The following is a 27595-nucleotide window of genomic DNA, read 5'->3' on the forward strand; positions in this document are numbered from 1 at the left end:
TGATTTCTTCCTGGTTTCCACGTGGGCTTACGGAACCCCAGCTTCCCAGCCGCGAAACCGCTCGTCTCTAGGTGTGCTGCCGGTCAGCGGGTCCCGGCAGACGACGGCTGTCCCACGACCACGGCCACCGTCACCATCCAGAAGGTTCCCACCGCCCCTGAGAGTCCCCCTGTGCCCCCTTGGCGGCTCACCCCCGCCCCCGCGCCCCCAGCACCTGGTAATCACGGATGTTTCCTGTCCCCGTCGTCTTGCCTTTTCCAGAACGTCATGTGAAAGGCATCCTGCGCTACGGAGCCTTTGTGTCTGGCTTCTTTCACTGAGCAGAATGCATTTGAGCTTCATCCATGTTGTGGCCTGCGTTCACTACTTTGTTTCCTTTTAATTGGAAAGGATAAAATGTACCACAGTTTGTTTATCTATTCACAGGCTGATGGACATTTGAGCTCTTTCCAGTTTTCGGCTGTTATGATTAAAGCCGCCCTGATTATTGCACACAGGTTTCGAGTAGCCCCATGTCTTCATTCCTCTTGGGTAAATCCCTCGGAGCGGATGGCCGGGTGGTGCGGTTGACGCTCGCTGACCTCGCTGAGAAACCACGAGCTGTTTCCCACAGTTTGCTCTGTGGGGCGTCGCCTTCCGTCCACGCACGACTAGCTCGGCGGCTCTGGGTGCTCGCCACCGCCCGGTCCGCACCCCATGGTTTCGGGGCATCTCCCAAGTGACCGGTGACACCGGGCTGACTGGCCACACGCATGCACGCTCTGTGACATCCTGCCCACGCGAGGCACTGGGTCCTTTGTCTCACCAACGAGTTATAGGAGCTCTTCCTATTTTCCAGATAGAATTTTAGACATTAGACTCCGATGGTCAGATGTGCCTTTCCCCAATATCCACCCCCCAGCGCCCCCTCCGATCTGTGGCTTCGCTTTGCTCCCAACACTGTCTTTCGGAAGAGCTGACGTTTTTAATTTTGACGAAGTCCAATTTTTCAGGGTTTGGTGTTTTGGGTTTTTTTTTCCCCCCTTTAAAGGTTCATGTTTTTTGTATTCTGTCTAAGAAATATTTGCCTAATCCAAGGTTACAAAGGCTTTTCTTCTATATTTCTGTACAAATTTTCTAGTTTTACGTTCTGTGTTTATATCTGTGATTCATTTCAAGTTTAATTTTATACGCAGTGACAGGTATTAAATCTTTCCTGCATGTGGTTACCCAATTCTTCCAGTGCCGTGTTTCCATCGAATTAGTTTGACACCTTTGATGAAAATCAGTTGACCATATGCGTGGGTCTGCTTCTGGACTTTCTAATCTGTTTTGCCACTACCACACTGTCTTGATTAATATGACATTTATAGTAAGCCTTGAAATCAGGCTGTGTTAATCCCTCAATTTTGCTCATTTTCAAAAGTATGTTGGCAATTCTTCCAGTGCTCTCTGCATTTCCACCTAAAGCTGAGAATCGGTTAATTTCTACCAAAGAACCCTGCCGGAATTTTGATCAGCGCCGGGCCGCGCCGGCCACGCACTTAAGTCTGCTGCACGTCTTTGTAACATTGAGCTTTTCTGCTTCCTGCACACGATGTGTCCCTGCACTTATTTAGATATTTTTACATACCACTCATCCGTGTTTTATGGCTTTTAGTGTGCAGATCTCACACGTAATTTGCGTGGTTCGTTACTGTTTCGTGTTTCTGACGCTGAAATGGTACGGTTTTCTCAATTTCACTTTCGAATTGTTTGTGGCTAGCATGTTGACCTTGTAGCCTGTGGCTCCGCTAACCTTATTAGTTCTGGAAGTTGCTTTTTTTTTGGGGGGGGGGAGGTTGCTTTTTTAGGATTTTCTATGGAGATGATCGTGTTGTTCCAAATAAAGTCAGTTTTATTGTTTTCCTTGTCCATCCCCGTGCTGTTTGTTCCTCGTCCTTGCCTGATACGTTGGCTCTGCTTCCACCATCACGTTTAGTAAATAGGAGGGAGCGGTCCCCCACATCAGGTTCCTGGTCTTGGGGGGAGGTTTGGTCCCCCACCAGGAGGTAGGATCGCAAGCTGTGGGTTTTACACGTTGCCCGGTGAGGCTTCTTCCCTACTTTGCTGGGAAGAGTGGCTTTTGAGACTGGCTGTTGCATTTTATCTGATGCTTTTTTTCTATATCGTTGAGAAGGTTGTATGTGTTCTTTTTCCTTCATGAGTACAGTGACCAGCACTCCGTGATTTTCAGCGAGCAGACCAACCCCGGATTCTGCATATAAAGCCCACTTGGTCATGATGAGTTTTTAAAACATACATTGCTGGATTTGATTTGCTAAAATCTAGAGTTTTTGCATCTGTGTTCATGAGGGATATGGTCTGGTTTGTTTGCTCGTAACGTCTTTGCTTTTGGCATTAGGTAATCGGTTGGGAAGGGTTCCTGCTCCTCGGTTCAGGAAGAGTTAGGGCAAAATTGCTGCCTTCTTCACTGAACAGAACATGCAAAGCCATCGGGCCTGGGGCTTTCTCTGTGGGGAAGTTTTCGGTTAGAAATTCAGTTTCTTTCATGGGTTTTGGGCTATTCTGGGTATTTCTTCCTGAGTAACTCGTGGTAGCTTGTTCTCTGATATTTGTCTCCAAGGACTGGGAGCCCACCCCCACCCAGGGCCTGTCCCCTCTGGGAATGTGGGCACTGGGGGCTGTGGGGGGGGACCCTCCTTGGTGCTCTGACATCAGCTGCAGGCTGATGGCTTGTGCCCCAGAGCCACTCCAAGCCCCCTCAAGCCCCTCACTGCAGCCGCCCAGCTGGGCACCCCTGTGGACGTGCTGGTGACAGGACGCAGTGGGGGGGGGAGGGTGCTGCAGATCAGACCTCCTCTGTTTCCTTCCAGCCCTGCTCTCGGGAAGGCCACCCCTTCTCAGAGGGATGAAATTCAAGTAGACAGCCCTTGGAGCCCATGGCACTTCTGCTTTTGTCTTACGCTTTTACTCTGTAAACTCCAGCCCTAAAACAACATACATCCTTCTGAAGCTGTTCACATATTAGCTCTTAAAACAGCAAAATCCGTGCACAATTTCCTCCCAATCCCTTAAAACATTCCTGAAAGAAAAAAAAAAACTGTTTAAATTCACCGCCTGTCATTAAAATCTCTGGATGTGCGGAACCGGGCGAGGTACCCAGCAGTTGGGACCCAGAGGAGCGGGGACTCGGCACGCGCACCCTGTGAGGCCCTCCCCCAGGGCGGCAGCCCCCCGACCGCCGGGTCCTCGGAGCCCCTCAGCCTCTGCTAAAGTCAACACCGTTCAAACCAAGGCAGAGCCTTTCAGCACTTCAACCAGATAATTAGAAAGGGTTTTCATCCCCGAGTCTCTCTTGGTTTGGTAAACTTCTCGTTCTGGGTAAATTCTTAAATAAGACATTTTTAGAAGCTTGGGCTCTCAGCAAATAAAAACACCGCCTCCCCCTCTGCCCTCCTCACCCATCCCAGCCAGCTAAGGTGGCCATCACAGGGGGTGGAACTTCTCTGGGGTTAACAGCCCTCAGCTGTGAGGTTCCGGGGCTGAAAATAAACCCCATTTAGCTGGCCCATAGACGGAAATAGCCCTGTCTGGGGAAGACGGGGGATTTGCTTTAAATACGTGTAAAGCTGGCTGCTGGGCGGCTAATGGTGTCTGCAGCCGGGCACGGGCGGTCTCTGGGCCTCCTGCTCCCCCACCACAAATTGCAGGGTGGCCCGCCCGGCTACTCCTGCGTGCGAGGCCCCGGGTGTGATTCACGGAGCTCCTGGCCCCAAGGCCACGCAGTGGGGCTCAGTGGGGGGTTCAGGATCTGCTTTCTGGAAAGCCCTACCTGCCTTTTTGACTCTTTAGAGCACAGGACACCGCACCCCTGCCCCCAACACACACACATACCTACCTTTTCCTGCCCCGGGGCCTTTGCTTTGGCTAATTGTCAGGCTGGGATGCCTCTTCTGGTATTTGGGGTTCTGTCTTCAGAGCTGAGATTTTTCCATGGAGTGGGGAAGGCACAGGACAGTGTTTGCCTACACAGAGATACTGTCTTGCCAAGGCCTGCAGGACCCCTTCCCAGGAGGAGAAAGCTTTGGGTCCTGTGACCTGGACATGTGCAGGGACCTTTGTCCAGCCCTTGGTCTGACCTTGAAGATAACCCAGAGCCCCTGGGCACCAATGCTGCCCCTCTCAGGCCAGAAGTCTGTGGTCAAGGTGTCAGCAGGTGGATTTCTTCTGAGGCTCTGAAGGGAGCTCTGTCCCAGCTTCTGGTGGTTGCTGGCTATCTGCGAGGTTCCTTGGCTCGTAGATGCATCACCCGGTCTCTGCTCTATCCTCACACGGTGCTCTTCCTGTATGTACCCATCTCCCCACTATTTGTTAGGGTGCCAATCATATTGGATTAAGGCCCACTCTAATGACCTGGTCTTAACTAATTACATCTGCAAAGACCCTGTTTCCAAATAAGGTCCCAGTCACCAGTCCTTGGGTACAGGACTTCAGCACATGAGATTTGGGGAGGTACACTTCAATCCTGAACGATGTCTGGACCAGGGGAGTGGGCTGGGCTTATGAAGTGGGGGACATTGGGGATCATTCTGACCTGTCCTCTTCTGGCACAAGAAGTAGGCAGCCCTTGGGGACTCTTGTCACTCATTGTACTAATGGTTCCCGGCCTGCACCATGGGCTTGGCACTGTGCTCAGAGCCAGGGACTTGGTCAGAGAGAGACAAGAGAGGTCCCTGTGCTCAGGAATTCTTGATAATGGTGTAGGGTTTCATGAAATCTATGAAAAGTGATGTTGGGGAGCCATTGATGGGGGTTTAGGGACAGGGAGGAGGTGAAATCACAGAGAAACTCCTGTCTCTCTGGGGATGAAGCCATCATAGGGGAAACTACAGTGGAACTGCCTCAGATTGGAGTGGGTGTGGTTATAAGTGTCAGAAACATAGGGCACAGTGATGAGATGAAACAGTTCAGTGAAGTGTCCACAGAGGAACAAGGAGGGAAAGGGTAAGATGTTGATCACTTCCCCATCTTGAAGGAAAATAAAATAACAACATAAAATAGCAATAGTAGGATGGGAAAATAAAGCTTATGTATCCAGTTTTACATTAAATGTAAATGGCTGAAGTAACTCTATTAAAAAGCAGGACTATGAGAAAGGTTTCTATTTTTATTTTTAACAAATGTGTTTTCAAGAGGAATTCAGTAAAGCACGCTGATAATGGACACTTGAAAAACACAGGACCAGCCAAAGCAATGCCACACAAATACATGCAAAAGCAGAGTGCACACTGTCAATGTTGAGACAAGCCCACACGAGGTATCACTTCTGGAGGAGATGTAATTGTGGACTCTGATATGTCGAACAGCATAAAACATTTATTTATTTTTTATTTTTTTAAAAAGATTTTATTTATTTATTCATGAGAGACACAGAGTGAAAGAAAGAGGCAGAGACACAGGCAGAGGGAGAAGCAGGTTCCATGCAGGGAGCCCGACGTGGGAGTCGATCCTGGGTCTTCAGGATGACGCCCTGGGCTGAAGGCAGCGCTAAACCACTGAGCTACCCGGGCTGCCCAGCATAAAACATTTATAAAACAAAAGCTACTGGAAATGCAGGGCAAAATCAGTGAAATAGGATCACTGCAAGAGACTTTAACACACCGCTTAGAATAGGACAGTTCTGGCGGACACAAAATAAGAGAGGGTGTAGACAGTTTGTGTTGCAGGGGATTCTAATGGTAATCTGAAACGATGGTTACCTACAGCCGTGTAACAAGCATCCCCAAACCCTTCAATACCTGTCCCGAGGGCTCACCAATCTGCAGTGAGCAGGGCTTCGTGGGGACAGCCCCATCCCCGCTCTGCCTGGCCTCAGCCGCAGGCTGTCAGGGTGGCAGGCCCACCTGTTTCCCAGGGCTGCCCCGGGGTACACAGCTTCCTCACTGCTTGGCACCTGGGACGGGAGGTGGGCAGGCCTGGAGAGTGGGCAGTGTTATTCCACCGCCTTCTTTTTGGTGCATGGAGTTCAGATGCAGCGGGAAGAGTGGTGAAGAATCTTGGGGCTGTGTTTTAAAACCAGCACCGTAACTATGGATCGTGATATTAGAGATGTTCTATTTACTTATGCCTGCGGAACATCTGTAAAGCCAGTCATTTCTCCTGGCTGGGAAGAAGAACCTCACATACTTTGAGAAGTTAATATATAGTTGGCTGCGATCAGAACCCCATACAATTAGAAATAAACAGCTACCAGGTTACCACAAAGGCCCAGCCATTTGGGAATTAGCAGTGCTCGTCTCACTCACCGTCAGGACCAACAGGGGATGAATGTGGAGCAAGCACGCTATGTAAGGTTATGGAAAGCAGATCCTTCCTCATGGTAGGAAGCACTTTCCTGGCCTGCCCCCCACCCCCAGCACTGATTGTGGACACTTTTATACTATTGCCCACATTTGCTTAGCAAGTAGCTTTCTTGTATTGGGAGTGTTGTCTCCCTACATGGGTTAAAATTCACTCATTAAAAGCAAATAATAGGTAGAATGTGTACATTACACACACACACACACACACACACACACACACGCATGTATTTACTGAATGCCTCCTGGGTGCCCACCCTTTGCCAGGTGCTCTGGGGGTGTCCAGGGGCCATGTAGCTGCTTCATCAGAGTCTGTGATGAGCCTGTTCTGGGCAGGGAGAAGACAGCTGCCCTGGGGGCCACTTCCTGGCCACATCTTCCTCCCCCAGCCCAGTCAGATGTTCTGGGAGTGGCCAGGCCCTGGTCCACCTCCTGACCTCAGGAACACCCAGGTGGGGAGGGAGCAAGCAGTCCTTAGGCGCCCCTGCAATGCTGGCATGCGGTCTGAGACCATGAGCTGGGTCCCAGAACTGGGGCCCCTTGCCCAACCACTGGAGGCTTGTGTGACTGAAGTGGGCCTTGGTATGTCATCTGCAGTCCAAGGGAAGTAAAGTGATCAGGGAGCTCCCTCTCCCACTGCGGGTGGGTGGCCTCTCCTCAGAGGCTGAGCCAGGTGGCCTGGAATCTGAGGACGTGCTAGGGCTGCAGGTGTGCTGGAGTTTCTGGTCTGGTCTTACCCTCCCTGCTCCCCGAGTACATGCATCACCATGAGGCGCAGACCCCTTTGCAAGTGCCAAGGGGGATGGGCATTGGGGTTCACAGGTGCCTGCAGAGCTCTGGACAGAGGAGGCGGCAGGCTGGAGGCTGAAACAGAGCTGGGGAGGCTTCTGCAGGGGGGCCAGCCTGAGCTTCAGGCCATAGGTGCACTTGTTCAGAAGTTGTCCTCCATTCTTCTTGCTTCCTCAAAGGCTGTCTGGCCCCCCAGAGGATTCCCTGGGATGCCCAGGCGTGGAGCAAGTGCCCTGTCTGTGACTCAAGACCCCTACAGCCTGGCCCCAGTGACCACCGAGCCTGTGCTGCTGTAACAACACATTTGAATGTGAGGCCAGGTGGTGGTATAAGGGGACCCAGGGGCCTGACCCCAGCTACGGGGTTGAGGAGTGGGGGTGCCTGGAGCCTCCCTATACCCCCAGGTGGCTGCTTAGGGGGCACACAGGACTGGAGGAGGCAGCCAGCCGCCCACCAGGCTGGACAGCAGGCCTCCCTCGAGCTGGGTGCTCGGGCAGTGGCCCCGCACCAGGCCAGGGGGCCAGGCGGCAGCTGTTGCCCGCGTGTAGGGCGGGGCTGCTGGGCAGTTGGGAAGATCCATCCCTGTGGTGACAGAACGAGTCTTATGGCCTCTCCTGCTTGGCCTGCAGAAGGGCCACCCCAGGCAGTTGGCGGGGGGTGGGGGGACAGTTCTTGGGGGAAAGTGGCCCAGCGCCTTCTGAGTTGCCCCAAACCTGTAACAACCTTTCATGGGGGAGGGGGCAGCCCCCGGGGCGGCTAACCTGTCCAGCTCTCAGCCTCCGGCCAGGGGGCATCTACCTCTTCAGTGTCTGGTGACTCGTGGGGCCCTCATGGAATTTGGGGGGGGGGGGTTGGCCTGTCGAGAGGCTGCAGGGGAGCCCCAGAGCACCAATGACTTCAGGCAGGTGGGCCCCACCTATGTGGGGGTGGGGATCCATGTCCCACACACAGGGAAATGGGGCCTGGAGTGTGGCACCCACCCTGGGTGAGGAGATGCTAGGGAAGAAGCAGGCATGTCCTGCCTAGAGTTTCTCATGTGGCCCTTCGAGTACCAGCTGGGTGCCGTGCTGGGGCTCAGCACTGAAGGCAGGCCCCGGCCTTGGGGGGATGGCCGAGGAGGTGGGGAGGGGTCCCCTGGGCTGGGATGAGTCCACTGCCTTGGCAGGAGGCAGGCCAGGCCAGGGAGACACAGATCAGGTCAGGTGGAGGTGCTGAGGCTTGGGGTGCATTGTCAGGGTCAGGGTTGTGCTGCAGGCAGCTTGAGGGTCCCGAGCCAGGCGTGGGGCCTGTAGGGGTGGCAGGGTGGCATGCCGGCCCCAGACCAGGTCGGGAGTGCTCCACCTGTCCATCCTGCACCCTCCTCCCCACCTGCCCCTGGGAGGTCCCTTCTACCTGGGGGCTGTGAATGCACCCCTGTCTTGTAGGTCCTTTCCACAGACCGGAGGGACTCGTCTCATCTCAGCCCCCTACCGCCCCAAGAGGTAGACACCACCAGGGACCCCCATTTGATAGATGAGGATGCTCGGGTATTGGAAGGGTTGAGTGGCCCACCAGGCTGATCCTGTCTCCTGCCGTCCTGTGGGGGGTGGGGGCTTTCAGGGGCCTGGCCTGCCCCACTGTCCCAGCCTGGAGCTCCCCTCAGGCAGCAGGGCCTCCTTCCCTGTCCTCCCAGTGGCTGATGCAAGGCCTGGCCCACAGGCTATGTTGAGCAGGGACCGGACCTGTTAGGGCCACCTCAGGGAGCCAGGAACCCAGGCAGGAAGCGGAGGGGTCCAGGGCCAAGGTTGTGTGGCTACACATTTGCAGGTCTGTGGGGCCAAGGGGAAGCAGTCAAGCAGCAGGGCTCCCCATGGCCAAGGGGGGAGCTGACAGGGAGAGGCAGGAGGGGGGGTAAGCTCCCTGGTGGGGTCTGGGAACCACGACACCCCGCCTGGTGCAGGCCCCCTGCCCCCTCTGCTGGGTGCGCCGGGGCGCCTGTCCGAAGGTGGGGCAGCTCTGGCAGGGTGGGGCTGGTGTCCCCCGGGGTGGGTGGCAACTGTGCACCGAGGGCTCCAGCTGTGCCCAGCACATGTCACCGTGAGGCCCATGAGCCCTCACCGCGGGCGCGCGGCTGGGAGCAGCTGGCCACAGGCAGTCCGCAAACAAAGGGTGCTTTGAGCAGCCTGCACGCCTGCTTCGTGCTCTCCGGCCAGCTGACTGTCCTGGGAATGCCGGGACCAGCTCCCTCTGTGGCTTATCGGGTCCCACTTGGAGGTAGAACAGCTGGGCTGGCCCCGAAGCCCGCCGTCCGGGCTCTGTGCTGGAGGGACCACAGCCCCCCATGGGGATGCCTCCTGGCCCAGGGCTGGCCTGGTTTCCCAGGCCTGTGGGAAGAAGGGAAGACCCCCATGCCGGTCAGCCACACCCCTGCCCTGATGGGTGGCCCGGTCTGTCCCCACGTCCACCCCCTCTCAGGTCTCTGGGCCCTCTTCTCTGTCCAGCGAAATCCCATTTGCCCTGGAAAGTTCAGGTGTCCTTCTCCCCAAGGAGGCCTCTGAGGGGGCCAGGAGCTTCTGGGGATGCACATGCCCGAGTTGGCCACGTCTGGCATCCACGGGGCCACTAGGGAGGCTGTTGTGCCTTTTGTCCTTGGCTCCAAATCCTGCCCTTTGTCATCCACCAGACAACCCGCAGCCCCCACCACCCCACAGTCCCTGACACTTAATCCTAGGTGGCTGGTCTTCCACCTCTCTTTACAATTTTTCACATAAAGATAGTGGGGCAGTAACATCAGAGACCCCTGGGATGGGGCGGGGGGGTCTGTGAGCCTTCCTCTACTGGTCAGCAGAAGAAAATGTATCTTCCACCCAAAGAGTGGGGACGTGAGCTCAGCTAATCTCAGCGGGTTTAACCTTGGGGCCTCTTGCTATCTGTCCCATGTGAGCGGTTCGTGGCGGGATGCTCCCGATGCTGCTAAATCATGCCGTGCCCGCAGCGCTGAGCCTCAGAACTCGTGGGCTTTGGACAATCTTCCCGCCCATGAGGATCCACTGGCTGATAAAGAAGGAGAACAGTAGATAAGGCCCCAGCGACCTTCATCCTTCTCTGGGAGCTGTGGGTCCACAGAGTTACGAAACGCTTGAGTAATCGCAAACCTTTCCCCCGTGTGCACTCACGGCAGAAGAAACCAGATAAGCACCTGCTCTTCGGAGCCTTTATCTCGGCTCCAGGGATTGGCAGGTCTGCTGTCACAACACCGTTACCCCCAAACACCGAAGGCAGGTGCGGGCCGGTGTGTCTGTGTGCCGCCCGTACCCTCCTGTGACTCTGAGCTTTTTTTCCTCAGTGGGGTGGGACCTAGTGTCAGGTCCTCAGAATGGCAGGCTTTCAAGTGAGGACCTCACGGTGACGTACTGGGGGCAGCGTGCCTGTGCCCTGGCCTGTCTGCGTCCTGGGAGCCCCTGCCTGTGCCCTGGTGACACCACGATGAAACAGGGTGAGGGGATGTTCAGGGACCCCCACTCAAGGCCCCCGCCCTCTGCAGGTGGCTTCCCCCTCCACCCCCACAGAAAGGGACCCGGTGAAGTGCCTGGCATTTTGTGGTGCGGCATTGACGCTCAGGTCCCGAGAGCAAGCAGCGGCTGTGAAGACGGGGACTCGGGGCCCAAGGGTGGCCGTGCGGTGATGCTCCCAGCTACCGCGGGGTGACGCTCAGGGCCCATCCTTCTAGGCTACCCTGAAGGTTGAGGGCAAGGCCCAGTGAACAGGCCCGGGCTGTGCCTGCAGGGCCCCACGGCGCACGTCTGTGTTGTGGTAAAACACACATAGCACCACGTTCAGCGTTCCCGGGTAGCGGCATGTCGTGCGTTCACAGTGTTGTGCAACCACCATGCCCCTGTAGTTCCAGAACTCTCCTGTCCTCCTGAAGGAATGCCCCGAGCCATGGGCAACTGCCCCCCTCCCTCCCCCTGCCCCTCACATGCACTAATCTGCTTTCTTTTTATGGAATTGTGGTAAAGAACACATACCGTACAACTTATCATAACTGTGTCTAGGTGCACAGCTCAGGGCCACTACGCACATTCACACTGTTGTGCAACCATCCTCACCAACCATCTCCAGAAGTTTCCATCATCCCAAACAGAGACTCTGTCCCCAGGAGACGCTGACCCCTGTCCCTCCCCCTGTGACCACCATCCACTCTCTGTCCCCAGGAGACACTGACCCCATCCCTCTCCCTGTGACCACCATCCACTCTCTGTCCCCATCCCTCCCCTGGCCCTGGCACCTAGTGTTCCACTATCTTTTTGAAAAATTTCAATTTATTTAAACTAAAAAAGCAAAACAGTTCATCACTCATTTCTCCCCTGCCCCAAGCTGCACCCCCACCTCTGGCGACCCCAAATCTCCAAGTCCATGGGCTTAGTTTCGTGTGTATATTTGGATTCCACATACAGCCGAGCTGTCTGACTTGCGCCACTGACCGGGATGCCCTCGAGCCCCATCCGTGGTGTTGCAGATGATGGGATCTCATTCTTTCAGTGGCTGAGTGATAGTCCACTGTGCACACACCACCTCCTCTTCGTCCATCCATCCATCGATGGGCAGGGGGCTGCTTCCATATCGATTGTGGTCAGCAATGCAGCCATGAACGTGGGCACGCAGGTGTCTGTTTGAAATAGTGTTTGGTTTCTTTCTGGGAAATACCCAGTGGTGCAATTGCTGGTCGTAGGGGAGCTCTGTTTTTAACTTTCTGAGGACCCTCCACACCGTACTCCACAGTGGCTGCTCCAGTCTGCATTCCCAGCCGTGCAAAAGGTTCCCCTTTCCCCACATCCTCACCAACACTTGCTGTTTCTCGTGTTTTTGATTCTAGCTGTTGTGACGGGTGTGAGGTGGTATCTCACTGTGGTTTTGATTTACGTCTCCCTGAGGATGAGTGGGGTTGGTGTCTGTTGATCCCCTGTGTGTCTTCTTTAGAGAAACGTCTGTTCAACCCATTTTTTAATTGGGTTCTTGCTTAGGAAGTATGTTCTTGAGAACACTTCTGACTTAGACAGACAGCACGGCTATGAGCCACCCCGTAGCACCCGCCACCGGTAAGACCCACAGGAAGAGCCCAGAAAGGCCTGGACTGAGATTCACCAAGCAACACAGGTGGGAATGGGGGGCTCAATAGCCACTTGGTCCCCCCACGGCGAGGAAATGCTTGGGTCTGTACCTTGGTCTCTGCACCCACCCTGACTCATGGGCCCCTCATCCATGAAGCTGACTGCAGCCAGGAGGCGGCCTTGCTTTTTCTGTGTGATGGTGGGAGGGGTCCCTCTGTCCCTCTGGTTTGGCTGCAATGTCAGCGAGGTCCCTGACACCAGCGTAGCCTCTCTCCTTGTACCTGCAGGGCAGAGCTCAGGGCCATGCACCAACAACACCAGAGCCTCCCGGCCTGCATCCTTGACCCTGTGCACAGCCGGGGTCACGCAGACACCACATGCAGCAGCCAGGAGGGCCTCTGGGCTGGCTGTTATCAGTAGGGGAGCCCAGTGGCTTCCACAGGTGTGCTGATGGGGCTCCTGGGGGGCGCTGGGGGCCTGAGCTGGATTGAGAAGCTGTGAGGACCTGAGCAGGGACGTGTCGGGAGGGCACCAGGAGCATCCGAGGTGCAGAGCGCTAGGGAGCTGGGGGTGGGGCAGTGTGGGAGTGGGGGGGTGCTGCCTTGGGTTAATGGGCGGCTCTCAGGATGGGCTGGGGTTGGGGCCCTGGGAAGGGGGACACACGCCCTGACCCTACCTTGTAGGCTGTGAGGAGTGACAGTGGCGGCCTGAGCACGGGGCCTGGGGGAGGCGACAGCTGTTGGCAGGGCCCCTTTAGTTCACCTTTGGGCTTGCTGAGGGCCTGGTATGCACGACGGATGGCCCTGGGGCCTGTTCCTGCCAGAGTGCAGGAAACTGCGCAGAGGGTAGCCAGGGGCTGGGTGGGTGGGGTCCCCACCTGGGTCCCTTAGCCCGGAACCATGAGGAGGTGTCCCTGCCCTCTGGAGAGCCTGCCGGAGACTGGGGGTGTTGGCCCTACATTGGGGGAGGCATCAGGGACGACAGGACTCAGCCCTCCTGCAGGCCCCTTACTGCCCCCCGCCCCCTGGTCTCCACCAGTGTCCAGACGATTAAGCCCTGTCGTAGCCCCAGGCAGCCTCTGGCCTGGGATGGCCAAGGTCACGCCTGTGAAAATATCCGGGGCCCCTGCTGGGCCGGAGCCGTGGGCTAGGAAGAGCCCTCTTGAGCCCAGGTCGGTGGACACATGGCTCTGAGAGGTAGCCCCGGGCCAGGCTGGCCAGGAAACCTGTCCCTGGGTGCCCCTGCAGGTCCCTGCAAGCAGCGCTGGGTTCTGAGGTCCTGGCTGTGGCCTTGCTCCCCGAGTGCTGCCCTGCCAGTGGTGGAGGTTGTTCTATCTCTGAGCAAACGTCTGTCCCCGCTGTCTCGTGCCTCCGGACAGTGAAGCCTCTGTCCCGTCCTTCGCGGCGGGCTGACAGCGTGGCATCAGTGAGCTCGGCCTCGCCAGGACGCCGGGAGCGCCCCATGCAGCCAGCCTGCAGCCAGCCCGGCCTCGTGCTGCATTCCAGACTCAAACAGGATTTGAGGATTAGCATTGTTTTAAATTATTCTTACACCTCAGCCCTGCGGAGGGGAGTCCGTGTTCTCAGACCGCCAGCCCTGGGAGCAGGGGTAGCTCTGAGCTCGGGACCAGGTTCTCCCGAAGTGTGAGAGCAAGGTGATTTGGGGGGTGGGGGTGGGGACGCAGCAGTCCCTATGGTTACTTATTTAGTTTAAGGTCTTTTGTAAGATGTGTCGAGTACTTTGAATCTGCTTAGGATACAACTGAAGAAGGTTTTTAAGTAATTTTTAAAAATGCATCAGAATAAGAACGTAAACCACGAAGCAATTGATGAGCTGGTTGGTGTGTGGATGTGCTCGGATGGAGGCTCTGGGGACGGCTCCTTTGGGGACCACCCAGTGGCCCGGCGACTCCTCTTCTATGAAGATGCCAGTGCCCGTGTGTCCACTTTGGGAACTCTGACAGTGGTGGCTCCTGTGGCCCTTCTTGTGATGGCCAATCGTGGAAGTCACACGGCCCCATCCTTTCCCTGCGGGCACATCACTGACCACGGGCTCGTCCTGCCTCCTGGGACTTGGCAGGGCCAGGTCCTTGGGGAAGACGTGAGCGGGGGGCTCTCAGGCTGCTTACTGGCTTACTTGTGCGTGTGTTCGTTCATTCAGCAGACCCACGTGGAATGCCAGCCAGGGCAGACCCTGTTGTGGGGCCACGGAGAGGGGCTGGGCGCTGAATGTGGCCCCCGCCCTATGGGCTCGGCCTGCTGCCAGCCTCAAGGTCACAGAGACTGCAGGTTCGCATGCCCCTGGCTCTCCCATCAGCCATGCACAGCGCCCCCGCCCCCACCCCCACCCAAACGATCCACGTTGTGAACTGAGAACTTTTTTGCAAAAGGAGAGAGAAACTTTCCCGTGTTTTCTCCCCATTATCCACTGAGCTTGCCTCCAACACCAGCTGGGTGGCAGGAGCACTATTTCACACCCGAATTAATGAGACTTGGGAGCCAGTGGGCAGTGTCCAGCCACCACCTCGTGGCAGGCTCCCGGGTGGGGAGGGCAAAGGGGGGCATGGGAGCAGGACCTGCACTGCCACCCCGTGGGGGCGGATGTCCCCTGCCAGGGCCAGACTCCAAAGGGAGGACGGGGCAGGGGGCCAGCTGGAGGCCAGCATGTCTAGCCTTTCCCCTCAGAGTGCCCTCAGGGTGGGTCCATGCTGGAGGAGGTGTCGGCTTCTCCTTCCTTCATAAGGCTGAGCGATCATCCCTTGTGTGGACGGACCCTGTTTTGTTTGGACTGTTCAGGGTTCCATGAGATTCCACATGAACCTAAGACCACTGTTTCTACAAAAAAGAGAGAGAGAGTGAAGTCATTGTGTTTTTGAGAGAGATGGCGTTGCCTCTGTAGATCACTTTGGGTGGCGTTGGCAGCTCTGCCTCGTGCGGCCCAGGAACACGGGGCGCACCTGACCTTGTGTGTCTCCTTCCATTTCTCGACGCGGTATTTTCATTCTGCAAGACTTTGGCCTCCGTGGTTAACTCACAAATATTTTATTTCTTCTTGACGCTACTGTAAACGGGACTGGCTTTTGTCATTTCTTCTTAAGATCGTTCGTTGGTGGTGGAAAGAGTACCATGCATTGGTGTGTGCTGACTTTGCACCCCACTCTGCGGAATTCTAGTGAGATTCGACAGGCATGTGCACCTGTGGAATCTAGAGTTTTCCACGCATCAGATCGTATCTTCTCTGAATAGAGATAATCTTATTTTTCCTTCCCAATCTGAACACCTTTTCTTTCTTTTCCTCACCTCCTTGCTCTGGCTGGAGCTTGTCTGTCACACAGCGTCGCACAGGCTGGCGGGGATGGGTGTTGTGTTCTTGCCTTGTTTCTGACCGTAGAGGAAGAGCGTCCCATCTTTCTTTCTCTGTCATCATTGGTGCGCTATTTACGGTGGGGTTTTCAGATGTGGCGTTTATCACGTGCAGGTGTCTCCCTGTGTTCCTGGTTGGTCCGCTGCTTTCAACATGAAGAGGGGTGGCATTTTTTCCATGTGCATCAATGGATGTCATGCATCCCCCCACCCCTCCCCTTTGTTCTGTTAACGTGATGTGTTCTGTTGGTCAGTTTTCTTAAGCGGAACCATCCTTGCATTCCAAACATAGATCCCACTTGGTTATAGAGTGTGATCTAACTTGCTCTGGAACTGGCTCACGTACCCGTGTATGTTCCTCTGTTCTTGCAATATCTTTCTCTAACTTTGGTGTCTGGGGAATGCCGGCCTCACAGGACGAGTTAGGAAGTGTTCTGTCCTCTTCAGTTTTTTGTTTTGTTTTGTTTTGGAAAAATGTGAGAAAGATTGTAATTAGATCTCTAAATGTTTGGTAGAACTCACCTGGGAAGACTTTGGGTCCATGGCTCCTCTTTGCTGGGAGCATTTTGATCCTGGGTTCAATCTCCTCCCTGGTTATAGGTCTATTCAGATTTCATACTTCTTCCTGATTAATCTTGGTAGGGTTCAGTCTCTGGGAACCTGTCTACCTCACCTGGGTTGTCTGGTTTGCTGTTGAACTTGGGTTTTACACCATCTGCCTTCACTTGTCCACCCATCCACCCACCTGTCTATGTCCACTGCCCATCCGTCCTCTGTAGCCTGGATCTTGGCACTCTGGTTTCCCCTCCTTGATGCACCTGACCGCAGCCTGATGTATGGAGTGGTCCTTGTCAGAGCCCTGGCTGTGGAAGGAGCCTCCTGAGGGGCACTACTCCACAGCCGACCTGGTACCTGCCCTTCCTTTGAGGGGAGTGCCAGTGATGCCCTCTGAGACCCCATGCTGCCTCCTCCTGCTGTTCACCTCCCCTGCCCTGGGTGCTCTTGCATCTGGGCCCAGTTATAGCTACCAAGTGTTCCCGGATTCTGTGTCCTTGGTGGCATGGTGGCTATGAGGTGAAAGAGGGGCCACCCCATGAGGATGGATGTTTTCCAACACCCACATGAGGATGTATGGTTTGAGCTCTGGGAGCTCAGTGGTTCAAATGAGTGCTGGCCAGAGAATGTGCACCCCAGGATGTCATGTTCTCAGGGCCAGGTGAAGACACAAGCCCTGAGCCTCTCCCAAGCCTTGCTGTGGATGTCCCCTTGGGCCTGCTTGGGCCCTGGTCTGAAGAGCTGCAGGTGTCTGCTGGCAGTGGACCTGGCCTGTCCAGGTGGACCACGCACTAGGTGCCACCCACCCTTGGAAGACCAGGACCCAGGCTGGCTGCTATTGGGTGCCTCTCAGCAGAGGCCCCACTGGCTCACTCCCCTCTGCCCCTCAGGAGATTGTCCTGGTGGTGTTCTTTGGGACGGAGTATGTGGTCCGCCTCTGGTCAGCAGGCTGCCGCAGCAAGTATGTAGGCATCTGGGGGAGGCTGCGCTTTGCCCGGAAGCCCATCTCCATCATTGGTGAGTCCCGCCTGCCCCCAGGGGACCTTTACCCCCCACCCCAGGTTTCCAGGCAAGGGCTAGGCACCCACCCCAGGGAGGGGGATCCGGCAGGGTGGGTCCCCATCATGAGCACCAGCAGCTGGAGTCTCCCTGAGGCCAGTAGGGTAACTCCCCCAACATAGGAGGCAGCCCAGATGCTGCCCTTGGGGCACTGCTTTGGTTGTGCCCAGCACAGCATGGGGATCTGCTGCCCTGGTGGCTTGGGAGTGGGGCTGGGAGGTGGGCCGGGTACACCTGGGTGTGCCCGAGATGGAGGGCCAGTCTCCCTGTCCGAGTGGCCCTGTCCTCCTGACCGCCAGGCTCCTTCCCTTGAGCCAGCTGCCTGGCTGGTGACACACCGCCCCTTCTCCTCAGACCTCATCGTGGTCCTGGCCTCCATGGTTGTCCTCTGCGTGGGCTCCAAGGGGCAGGTGTTTGCCACCTCGGCCATCAGGTACACCTGGGCTGCAAGCTGTCCCAGCTGGGGGTGCAAGAGCCCGGGGCAACGTGCTGGGGGTGGGGGCGCAGGCTTAGACCCCACACTGAGTTAGGCTCCCTGGGTTTGAGACCCAGCAAGAGCACTTCTGGGACTTGGGCCAGAACCTAACCATCTGGGGACCTCAGTTTGCTCATCTGTAAACTGAGGTGATCCCAAGGCCTCCCCCCAGAAGTGGCCTGGAGACCAAAGAAATTTGGCTGGGGCCTGGCCTGCTGCCCTCGGCCCCAACACTTGTTTGAGGAGGGACGGTGAGGCTGGCATGGTGGCAAGTGGGCAGTTTCAGGGCTGGACTTTGAGGGGCTGAACTGAGGGTGGGGGCTGTTCAGAGGTGCCTGAGGGTGAGTCGGGGCCAGGGGTACAGAGGTATGTCCCCCGCAGGGGCATCCGCTTCCTCCAGATCCTGAGGATGCTGCATGTGGATCGCCAGGGAGGTACCTGGAGGCTGCTTGGCTCTGTGGTCTTCATCCACCGCCAGGTGGGTGGTCTGGGTGGGGTGGAGGGCCCGAGGTTGGGGGAGGATGGAGTGCTATGCCGAGTCTCAGTGCCTCGCATGCTGTGGTGCCCACGTCCCCACCTGCCAGGCAGATGATGTGCCCACACTCCCCGGAGCTGGGGACCAGAAGCTGGGGGCAGAACGTGGGTGCAGAGTAGGGGGCAGAGCAGGGGGCGGAGTGGAGGGCAGAGCCAGGGGCAGAGCAGGGACAGAAGTACAGGATGGAGAGTGAGGCTCAGGGATCTCACAGTGGCAGATGGGAAGGGTCCCACGAAGGTGCAGCACCTCGGTCCTGGGGCAGAGCCGGGGGCCTCGGAGCCTGTGTGTTGGCCTGTCCCTCAGGCAATGGCCTGGGCCTGCCACTGGCCACTGAGAAGAAGCGGAGGTGCGCTGTCCTAAAGTCTAGTGCAGGCGTGCAAAGCACTCGGGGATTCACAGAGAACCACCTGTAGGTGCCCCCAGCCTGTGACGTCTGCCTGGAGCGCCGTCACAGAGGCCGGGGACACCATGAGTGCCCAGCTGATGCGGCCCCTCTGCCCACTGTGCCCCCAGGAGCTCATCACCACCTTGTACATCGGCTTCCTGGGCCTCATCTTCTCCTCGTACTTCGTGTACCTGGCCGAGAAGGACGCCGTGAACGACTCGGGCCAAGTGGAGTTTGGCAGCTATGCAGATGCCCTGTGGTGGGGAGTGGTAAGTGGGGGCAGGTGCCCGGGGCGGGAGGACCGAGGGCGCTGGGCTCTGGGACCTGCTGGTTTGAGTGGAAGGCTCTTTGTGCTAATGCTTGGGGGCCCCATGCTGGACCCTTCGTGCTTGGGGGATGCGGTGGGAGGGTCTCTATATCTCTGAGCCTGTGCAGTGGGTATCCAATAGGGCATGTGCTGGGCCTGGGAGCTCCCACCCACCCCCGGGGGGGCTCTCCTTGGCCAGACCCGGGGCACTGGCTGACCTTTGCCCTGGCTGACCTTTGCCCTGGCCACGTGGGGAGGTGGGGTCAAGCGCAGGTCCTCCCTGTCCAGGAGGATCTGTGCTGTCCCCAGGAGCATCCCTGCATCAAGGAATGCAGAATTAACTAGCAAACAACCCTGTGATATGACAGGCACGGGTCCTCAAGAGAAAGGAGGAGCGTCCCCCTGTCTGGGCCGTGTGTCCAGCCTGCAGATGCTGCAGCTAAGCCCCGCTCACAGAAGTGCAGGCTCCTCTGGCTGTGGAAATAGACTCCTGGGCCACACTATCAGCAGGGCCCGTACCTGGCACCCAGCTTCATTTGCAAGTGGTCCAGAGCATGGACTGGGTGGCTCTCGGCTCCCTGAGCTGCCAGTCTGCAGGAGACACGGACATGAGGCAGAGGGACCCTCAGGAAGGCAGGCAGGGGCTTCCCAGGTCAGGCCTGCAGGGGCGAGGGACATTCCCCTGAGGACTACTCATTGCTGGACAGCCAGGCAAGGCCTGTGTTAGCCACATGCACCCGGAGGCCTGCCCGTGTCCCTGCCGTGTGGGCCCGCAGAACAAGTGTTTGGAGTGTGAAAGGTGCCCCTTACCACACCCTCTACCCACACCCTGGGCCTCGTGGGGAGGTGGGGCACTTGATGGCAGGGTGGCTGGTAGATTTACCACCCCCAGGGATCAGGCCCCAGGCTGGCGATGGCATGTGCAAGGCCCTGCCACAGCCCGGGATGGACCCTTGCTGTGGGAGGGATGGGGCATGGGTCACAGGCCAGGTCCTCACGCTTCCCACCATTCTCCTGGGGTGCAGTGCTCCCTCCTTCAAAGTGCTCTGGGGTGTGACCCACTAGTGCCTCAGGAGGGTCTAGAAGAGAGCCAGGAGCAGTGGAGCGGGCAGTGGCAGGTGGACACTGGCCCTACTGCAGGCTGAGCATGGCTGAGTGGGGCACCCCTCCACAGCTGGGGGTGGGGCGGCTGACATCTGGGCTCATGAAGGTGAGGGGGGCCCAGGGACAGCAGAGGCTCCTAACCTGCATGAGATGTGGTGAGGCCATGGGGGCAGCACGGGGTCTAAGGGGAATGGGGCAGGGGGCAGGCCCCAGCCATGTCAGTCCCCAGTCTTTTACCTTCCAGAGAAAGTGGGCCCTGCTCTCAGCTGGGGTTCCCACCCCCCTCCAGAAAGGAGGCTGATCCCCGGTTGTCAGGGTGGACCGGGAAGCCTCCCTGAACCTGGTACCCTTGGTGGGCACACATGCCCTGCTATGTCTGTGTCGTGTCCCACGCCCATGAGGCCAAGCACACAGGCAGGGTCCCTGATGTCAGCGAGTCTGCGTGTTTTCTGGAAGCTTCCAGCGTGCCAGGCTGCTGGAGGAAGACGAAGACATGCTAACTCGACTCCATGCCTGGGAGAGGCCCCTCCGCCCTCCCCACCACAAGCGCCGATGCCCCCATAGGCCCTGGCGTGGCAGGCCCTGGCAGGTTTGGGCAGGAGGGCTCGGCCGCCGGCAGGGAGCTTGCCGGGGTGGGTGGAGGGGACAGACCCTGGTGGCGGGCCCACGTGGGGACAGGCTGCCCAGAGCCAGGAGGAAGTGTGTGGGCGATCGCCCGAGGCCGGCCGATAAGCGGTGCCCGGCCTTGGCGCTGCCCTCCCTGGCTCCCCGGGCGGCTCCCCTGCCCCCAGCCCCCGGCGGAGCGGTGCCCCCTCTCCCACACCTGTGCAAACATCCGCCCGCCGGCCGGGAGAACAGCCCCTTTGTACCCGGCTTGGCACCGGTGCCCCGGCCCCGCCGTCAGCTGCAGCCCCGGCCCCGGCCACCGCGGGCCCCGGCCGGGCCATTGTTCCCACCGGGCCCTGCGCCTCTGGGCCGCCCGGGCCCCCCGCCCCCTGGGGCTGTGGGGCGAACGCGCCCATTCATCGCGGCGGCTGCCCCTGCAGCTGTCCGAGCGGGAGCGGCCCGAGGCTTGAGTTATGGGCTGTGTTCCTGGCGCGGCTCGGACAAACAGCTCGAGAAATGCAAGACAGGGCCGGCCCGACGGGGGCTTGGAAGCCAGTTTGGTGATTTGCCACTGTGCCCGGCGGTTGTTCTTTGCCCGTGTCCAGCTTGCCTCCCGTGGGAGGGGGCGCCGGGCCCCTGCCTGGCCCTGCCCCGAGGCTCCCTATCTGGGACAGATGGGGGTGGGGTGCCGCCCTGGGAGGCCCAAGGCAGCAGGTCCCCTGGTCTCCGCCCCCCGGGTCCACCAGGGCTTGGCCTGTGCACCCCTCCCACCCCCCACCCTGCAGGCCTGGGCTTCCCAGACTCCAAAGGAGGGCATCTCAGCCCCCGGGGGGTGGGAAGGGTGGGCCCCGTATTTCCCTCTGCAGAGCCATGGGAGTCCCTCTGGAGGGCTGGCATCGAGAGCTCTCAAGCCCAGTGGTGGGGTTGTGGGTGCCCCTGAGGCAGCCCTGGGCGTCCTCGGCATCGGCTCAGCAGTGTCCGTCGTGTGGATGAATGAGAGGGTGGCGAGCCCGCGGATTGGTTCTGCCCATGGCCCTGGGGACAGTGGGGGCATCCATCTCCCGGGGCAGCCCCAACAAGGTCCCACAGACCGAGGCCCTTCAGACCAGAGAAGTGTATTGTCTCCCAGCTCTGGAGACCAGAAGTCCGAGATCCAAGCGTGGGCAGGGCTCCCTCCCGAGGCTCCAGGGGAGGGTCCTTCCTGCCTCTTCCAGCCTCTGGGGCTTTAGGCGTCCCTGGGTTTGTAGCCGCATCTTCTGTCGCTTGTAAGGACACTTGTCTCTGGTTTAGAGGCTGCCTGGACAAACCAGGATGATCTCGACTCGAGATTTTACCATAAGCACCTCGACAAAGGCCCTGTGTCCAAATAAGCTCATATTCTGAGGGTCTGGGCAACGTGACTTTCGGGGGGACGCTATTCAGCCCAGGACAGCGGTGTCCCGGCCAGACTTCACGAGAAGAACCCCCCTCCCCCACCAAGCTTCAGATTCTATGTCGTCTAGTGAAGCTGTGGGCTCAACGGCTGAGTGTCTCCTCCTGTCCCCCGACCCTGGTGGGGACACCCGACACTGGCGTGAGAGCTCCCCGCTCCCCCGAGTGTGGCGCCCCATGCCTGGCTGTGGAGGTGTTTGGGGAGGATTTAAGACTTTTTTCTTCGCCCTTGGAACAAAATGCGTTTGTTTGTGTTAAAGTTTGAGTGGAGGGAAAAGCCGTTTTTGCAAACACGGGCTCCTCTGTTAAGCGCCCGGGGGTCTCTAAAATCAAGAGGCTGCTGGGTTCTGTTTACCCCCCTGCATCTAAATTTAGACTTTAGAGCAAAAACGCTGGAAGCCTGTCCCTGCATTTCAACCGCCATTTAGAGTCTGATTCCTGGTCACTCTCTCCTCGGCTGGCAGCTCCAGGAGGGTCCAGCCTCCTGGGCCAAACTGCTTCCTGGCCGGGTGAGGTCAGGTGGGTCTGGGGGCTGAGTAAGGGCCTGGGTGAGGCCAGGACCCCCCAAATGGTCACATGCCAGCCCTGTCGGCACCGCCAAGATCATGGGGCCGGTGTCAGGGCCTCATCTGAAGCTGGAAAATCTGAAGCCCATGGGTTGGGGGTGGCAGGCCAGGCCCCTGCCCCAGCACCCAGACCCACCCATGCTGGGGCTCTTTCTCTAGCTGGAGCTCTCTCCAAAGCCTGCAAGTGCTGTACAGCTGAGAACCAGGGTCTGCAGGAGCCCAGTCTTGGCCCTCAGGTGTGGGGTAAGAACCGTGGGCCCTGGGAGCCCGGCCAGAGAGCCTTCCCCAAGGAAGGACCTTTGCAATAGGTTTTGCAGGATGAGTAGGAGTCTGCAATTGGAGTGCATCATCTTGCACTTCCTGCCCCCTGGCTAATACGTGGTGGGGGTGGGGGTAGTATTTCTTCTGTGACTTGGTGAGCCCAATGAGGGTAGTATGTAGGACTGATTTCATCTGGGGTGGGGTCCAGCTCATGTCAGCGAGGGTAAGGACTTACCAGCTTCAGCCCCGTGGAAAGAGACATGGTCAGCATCAGGAAACACTGTGAAATAGGAAGCGGTGTGATGCTGTGGCCAGGGGTGTGGGGGTGGATCCCAGCTCCACCACCAGCCGCCTGTGTGGCCCTGTGCAGGTTACCCGGCCTCTCTGAGCCCATCTGTAAACTGGGTACATACATGAATTGTTGGGTAAGTTGAATCAGCAAGGACATAGGAAGCCTGGGGCACTGGGCACCCAGCAAGGAGGCCGCAAAGGCTGGCTGTAATTCGTGGGGGGCCTTTGCCAGTCACAGCTCTCTAGGCATTCCCCAAAGCCAGCCACTTACGTTGGACCCATAGCAGGCTAACTCACACTAAAGTGTGTATGGCTGCCATGGTCCAGTCATACTCCTTAGCCCTTCTGGCTTTAGAGTCTTGCTGTGCCCCTGACCGGCTCCCCACGTCCAGTACCTTCTTCACAGAGTGGCCCCTTCGGCACATGTTTTTTGGCTCCTCCTTGAATCCCACGGACCTCTTGTTTCTGATCCCCCTCCCCAGGGCCTGGGCCAGGCTGGCCACAGGGCAGGGGCTCGTGGACGGCTGAAGGCCCTTTATCAGGCAGGTGGTAGAGACAAGGAGGGCAGACCACGGGGTCCACTTGCAGGGATGCCAGGTCAGCTGCACCTCTGAACTGGCCCTGGGGGCCAGTAAGCACATGATTGGTTCATTCCTCAGTTTCCCCGTCTGTAAAAGGGGGAGGCCACAGAGTACTTCCCAGGGTCAATGTGGGGCTCACCGAGGACTCTGCAATCCCAGGAAGGCAGCAGAAGTTTCTGTGGCTGTGAAGACTCTGCTTGGACCATGAGGCTCTCGGCAAGAAAGCCTGTTTCCCCACGTGCAGATGTGACATTGGGACGTCACTGCGGTCCTGCTCAGCGCTGGCAGGGAGCGGCAGGGTGGTGGGCAGCCCTGGCCCTGTGCTCCCAGAGCTACAGCTGTGGTCTGCACGAGGTGATTTGCGGGGTCCCTGGAGGACCTCCCCTGCCCTAGCAGTCAGGGAGGGCCTCCTGAGGCGGTGACGTTGGAGATAGCAGACCCACCGACTGAGGGGCTCCGGGCGGCGTGGGTCTGTCGTGTCCAGCTACTTCGTTCTGCCCACGGAAGCGAAGCTGGTTTCTTCGGGGTGTTTGCCGGCCTGGCTGGCTTGTTCTCTGGCCCCCATGTGCCAGCATATCAGCCGTTTCCCACCAGCCTGGCCGCGTCCCAGGGCATCTCCACGGCGGTCAGGGTCGGCGCGCCCTCGGGACAAGTGCCTGGGGACCTGAGATGGTCCTGCCACCCACCCACCACCCCCATCCACGCTTCCCCTCGCCCAGGCTGCGTCCTCCCGGCCTCCTCCGGGCAGGTGGTGGCACGTGACGGTGTGGCTGCCTCTGGCCTGGGTTTTCCTCTGTGGCCTTGCCGGCGCCCCGGTTCCCCACCATGACCTCGTGCACAGCGCCCGCGCCTGCCGGCCTCAGTCTCGCCCCCTGTAAGAGGGTCCTTGACTCAGGCTAAGGTCACAAGTTTGCCAAGTCGGTGCACGTCTGGTGGTACGAGCCCTGAAGCGTCTACACTGGCACTGCCGTCACACTCACATGTGGACAGACAGCCACGACACCTCCAGATGGGTCCGGCCTGGGGGTTTCTGTGCAGCCAAGGTTTCTGGTCTGGCCTGCCCATCTCGCCGGAGGCTGGCCTCCCAGACGCTGCTTTAAAAAGCAGAACAAAACACCAGTGCCAGTTTCTCAGGGCAGAAAGTGTGGGGGTCAGGGATCTGGAAGGTTCCACCATGCCTCAAAATGTGAGCGAAGACGCAGAGGCGAGCACACACCCGGTGCCGGCATCCAGAGGACGAGGACAGCTCGGTCCCCCTCCTGCCTGCCTCCGCAGCCCCGTCCCCGTCCCCTGCTGCCTGGTGGCTGGCGCCCAGCGGAGGGCCGCGGTGGCCACGCTGTGTCTCCCCACATCTGTGGGCCTGCGATGTGCAGCTCTGTGCCCCAGATCACCCTGGTCGGGGTGTGCACGGCAAGCCCAGTCCTGGAGACGGGCCATCCGAGCTGCCTGTGTCTGTAAACTCAGGAAAAGCACCAGCTCTGAGGGGATGGGCCATTTCCTCCGGGGCCAAACGACGTCGTTAACTTGACAAAGCAGCTCTGTGACAGGGTCTGAGAGGCGTGTGCCCTCCGCAGGGTGGGGGACGCCTGGCCGGGCACCCTGACTTCTGCTGGCCTGCTGTGGGGAGCACAGGCACCCCAGCCGTCATGGGGCCAGGGGAACCAGGATGCTGGTCAACCTGCTCAGGGAGATGGTGTTGGGGGCCCTGGCCTGTGGCCCACCCCACCGTGCCTCCGACATTCGCTGCCCCATCATCACGGGGATTCTTTTGGTATTAATTTTGATAATTTAAAAGGTTGTATTATGTATTATTTGTCTTGATGTCTGAGTTTTCTGGGACCCCCTTAAACCTGGCACCTGAGGTAGGCATGCCTGCTGGCCGCCCCTGCCTCTCCCTGCCCGGCAGCTCTCAAACTTATGGGTCTTGGGTCCACTCGGCACTCTTAACAATTGCCGCAGACCCTGGAGAGCTTCTGTTCATGTGGGTCATACCTATCAATGCTTAATGCATAGAAGAGTAAGACCGGGGAATTTAAAAATTGTTTCAGTATTCATTAAAATGGTAACAGACCCCTTCTATGTTGATATAAATAAAATAACAAAAAATTTTATTTCCTAAAAGAGGGCTCAGTTCTCAGATGCCCTCACCCCCTTTACAGCCCCAGACCTGCCTTTGCTCTGTGTGCCCCGGCCCTCTGCAGGGGCGGCTGGGGCCCAGGCCTCACACATGGGGCACAGTCTGTCCAGAGAGGACACCCTGCAGACCACAGGGCTCCAGGCTTCCCTGGGGCCCCCTTATCTGCAGCTGGCTCTCAGCCTTGCCCATGGCCCCAGGGTGGTCTGGCTCCATCCACCCTGAGGGCACCTGCGCCGTGGTCTAGGTGTGCACGGCACGAGTGTGTGTGGCATGAGTGGAAATGGGCTGAGTGAGCCTGGAGTGTGTTGGGCTCACCATGGGCACTGGCCCCTCCTTGTGCACCTTGTGGTGTAAGAGATGCATGCACATGCGTGCCACATGCTGCTGCCCGAGCCCATCAGGCTGTTGCATGTGTGCTGTGTCCCACATGTGGGAGGCACATTTGTGGGTGCACACCCACCTCCATGCGCTCATGGGGTCCGTGTAAAGGACTGGGCCATGGGCAGCTCAGCATTTTTGTGGATGTGTGTTTTGAGGGACAGTGAAGTTGTAGAAGTGCCAGGAGTGGGGATCTCTGGGTGGCTCAGCGGTTTAGCACTGCCTTCGGCCCAGGGCGTGATCCTGGAGTCCCGGGATCGAGTCCCACGTCGGGCTCCCTGCATGGAGCCTGCTTCTCCCTCTGCCTGTGTCTCTGCCTCTCTCTCTCTCTCTCTCTCTCTCTGTCTCTCATGAATAAATAAATAAAATCTTAAAAAAAAAAAAAAAAAAAGAAGTGCCAGGACCACTGGCAGACACGTGGTCAGGCCGCCGTGCCCACGCACCAGGCAGGGCTCAGCAGTGGCCAGCCCCGGTCCTAGAGGCCGAGCACTAGCCTGCAGTGGTCTGTGTGCTGACAAGCTCGTTGGTGTGACTCGGCCTCCCGCATGTGATGCACCTGCCTCCACTGCTGTGTCCACAGGCCTGTACCCTTTCCGGCGGCTCCAAGCGCTCATGTGTTTCCCTCCCTGGCTGTGGCCACTGGGTCTCTCCCTCCGCGTTCTGTGGCTGGTGGGATGCACCTGGTGGGGCCCCGGGACAGCCTGGCAGTCACTGCCGCAGATCTCAACGCTTCCTCTCTGGGCCTTGCCTTCTGCTGGAGTCTGTCGGCCTTCCGGGCCCTGATGCTATGTCCCCCGTGCCCCACACCAGCTCCTCGGGGCAGGGGGTCAAGTGAAGGCTCCATGCAGACCTTCCTGAATTTGAGGTTCTCACTGGCGCTGCACCAGAGGCTCCAGAGGAGAGAAGCCAGGCTGCTCAGAACAGGACAGGCTTGACCGCGGGGTGGGCAGGTGGCAGCCAGGTGACCTCCAAAGGCAGGAAGTGACACGGGGACTCTGGGCCACCGTGCCTACTGCCCTGGTGTGCGGGTATGAGTGTGTGCCACAAGATGTGTGTGAGTTAGAGTGTCCTGGGTCCCTGGCTAAGCTCAGAGCCGCCTCCTGCAAAGCCCACAGGCAGCCCCAGGGCCCAGCGTGCCGGCAGGTGTGGGCTGGGGACTTGGGGCTGAGTGACTGGCACAGCCAGGCCGGGGTCTCGGATCCTGCAGGATGTCATATTCAGACTCAAGCTGGAGGCCCCAGGGAGCAAACCTCAGATGCCAGCAGGAGGGCAGCCCGGGGCGGGGCGGGGCAGGGGCAGCCCGTGGTCCTGCCACAAGCTCCGACGCTCTGCTCCCCCACCA

At 58.3% G+C, this 27595-nt stretch overlaps 1 protein-coding gene across 3 annotated transcripts in view; it reads left to right on the top strand.

Moving 5' to 3' along the window:
• KCNQ1 (potassium voltage-gated channel subfamily Q member 1) overlaps positions 1 to 27595 on the top strand; it is a 323020-nt gene that overhangs the window by 65665 nt on the left and 229760 nt on the right. For all 3 annotated transcript variants that reach the window (XM_038563590.1, XM_038563591.1, XM_038563592.1), the window contains 4 exons: positions 17028 to 17154; positions 17551 to 17629; positions 18053 to 18149; positions 18720 to 18860. In XM_038563590.1, coding sequence (XP_038419518.1) covers positions 17028 to 17154; positions 17551 to 17629; positions 18053 to 18149; positions 18720 to 18860 — 444 coding nt within the window. The remainder of the gene's footprint in view (positions 1 to 17027; positions 17155 to 17550; positions 17630 to 18052; positions 18150 to 18719; positions 18861 to 27595) is intronic.

The sequence above is a fragment of the Canis lupus genome, chromosome 18 (genome assembly GCF_011100685.1).
Source record: "Canis lupus familiaris isolate Mischka breed German Shepherd chromosome 18, alternate assembly UU_Cfam_GSD_1.0, whole genome shotgun sequence".
NCBI classification, from domain to species: Eukaryota; Metazoa; Chordata; class Mammalia; order Carnivora; family Canidae; genus Canis; species Canis lupus.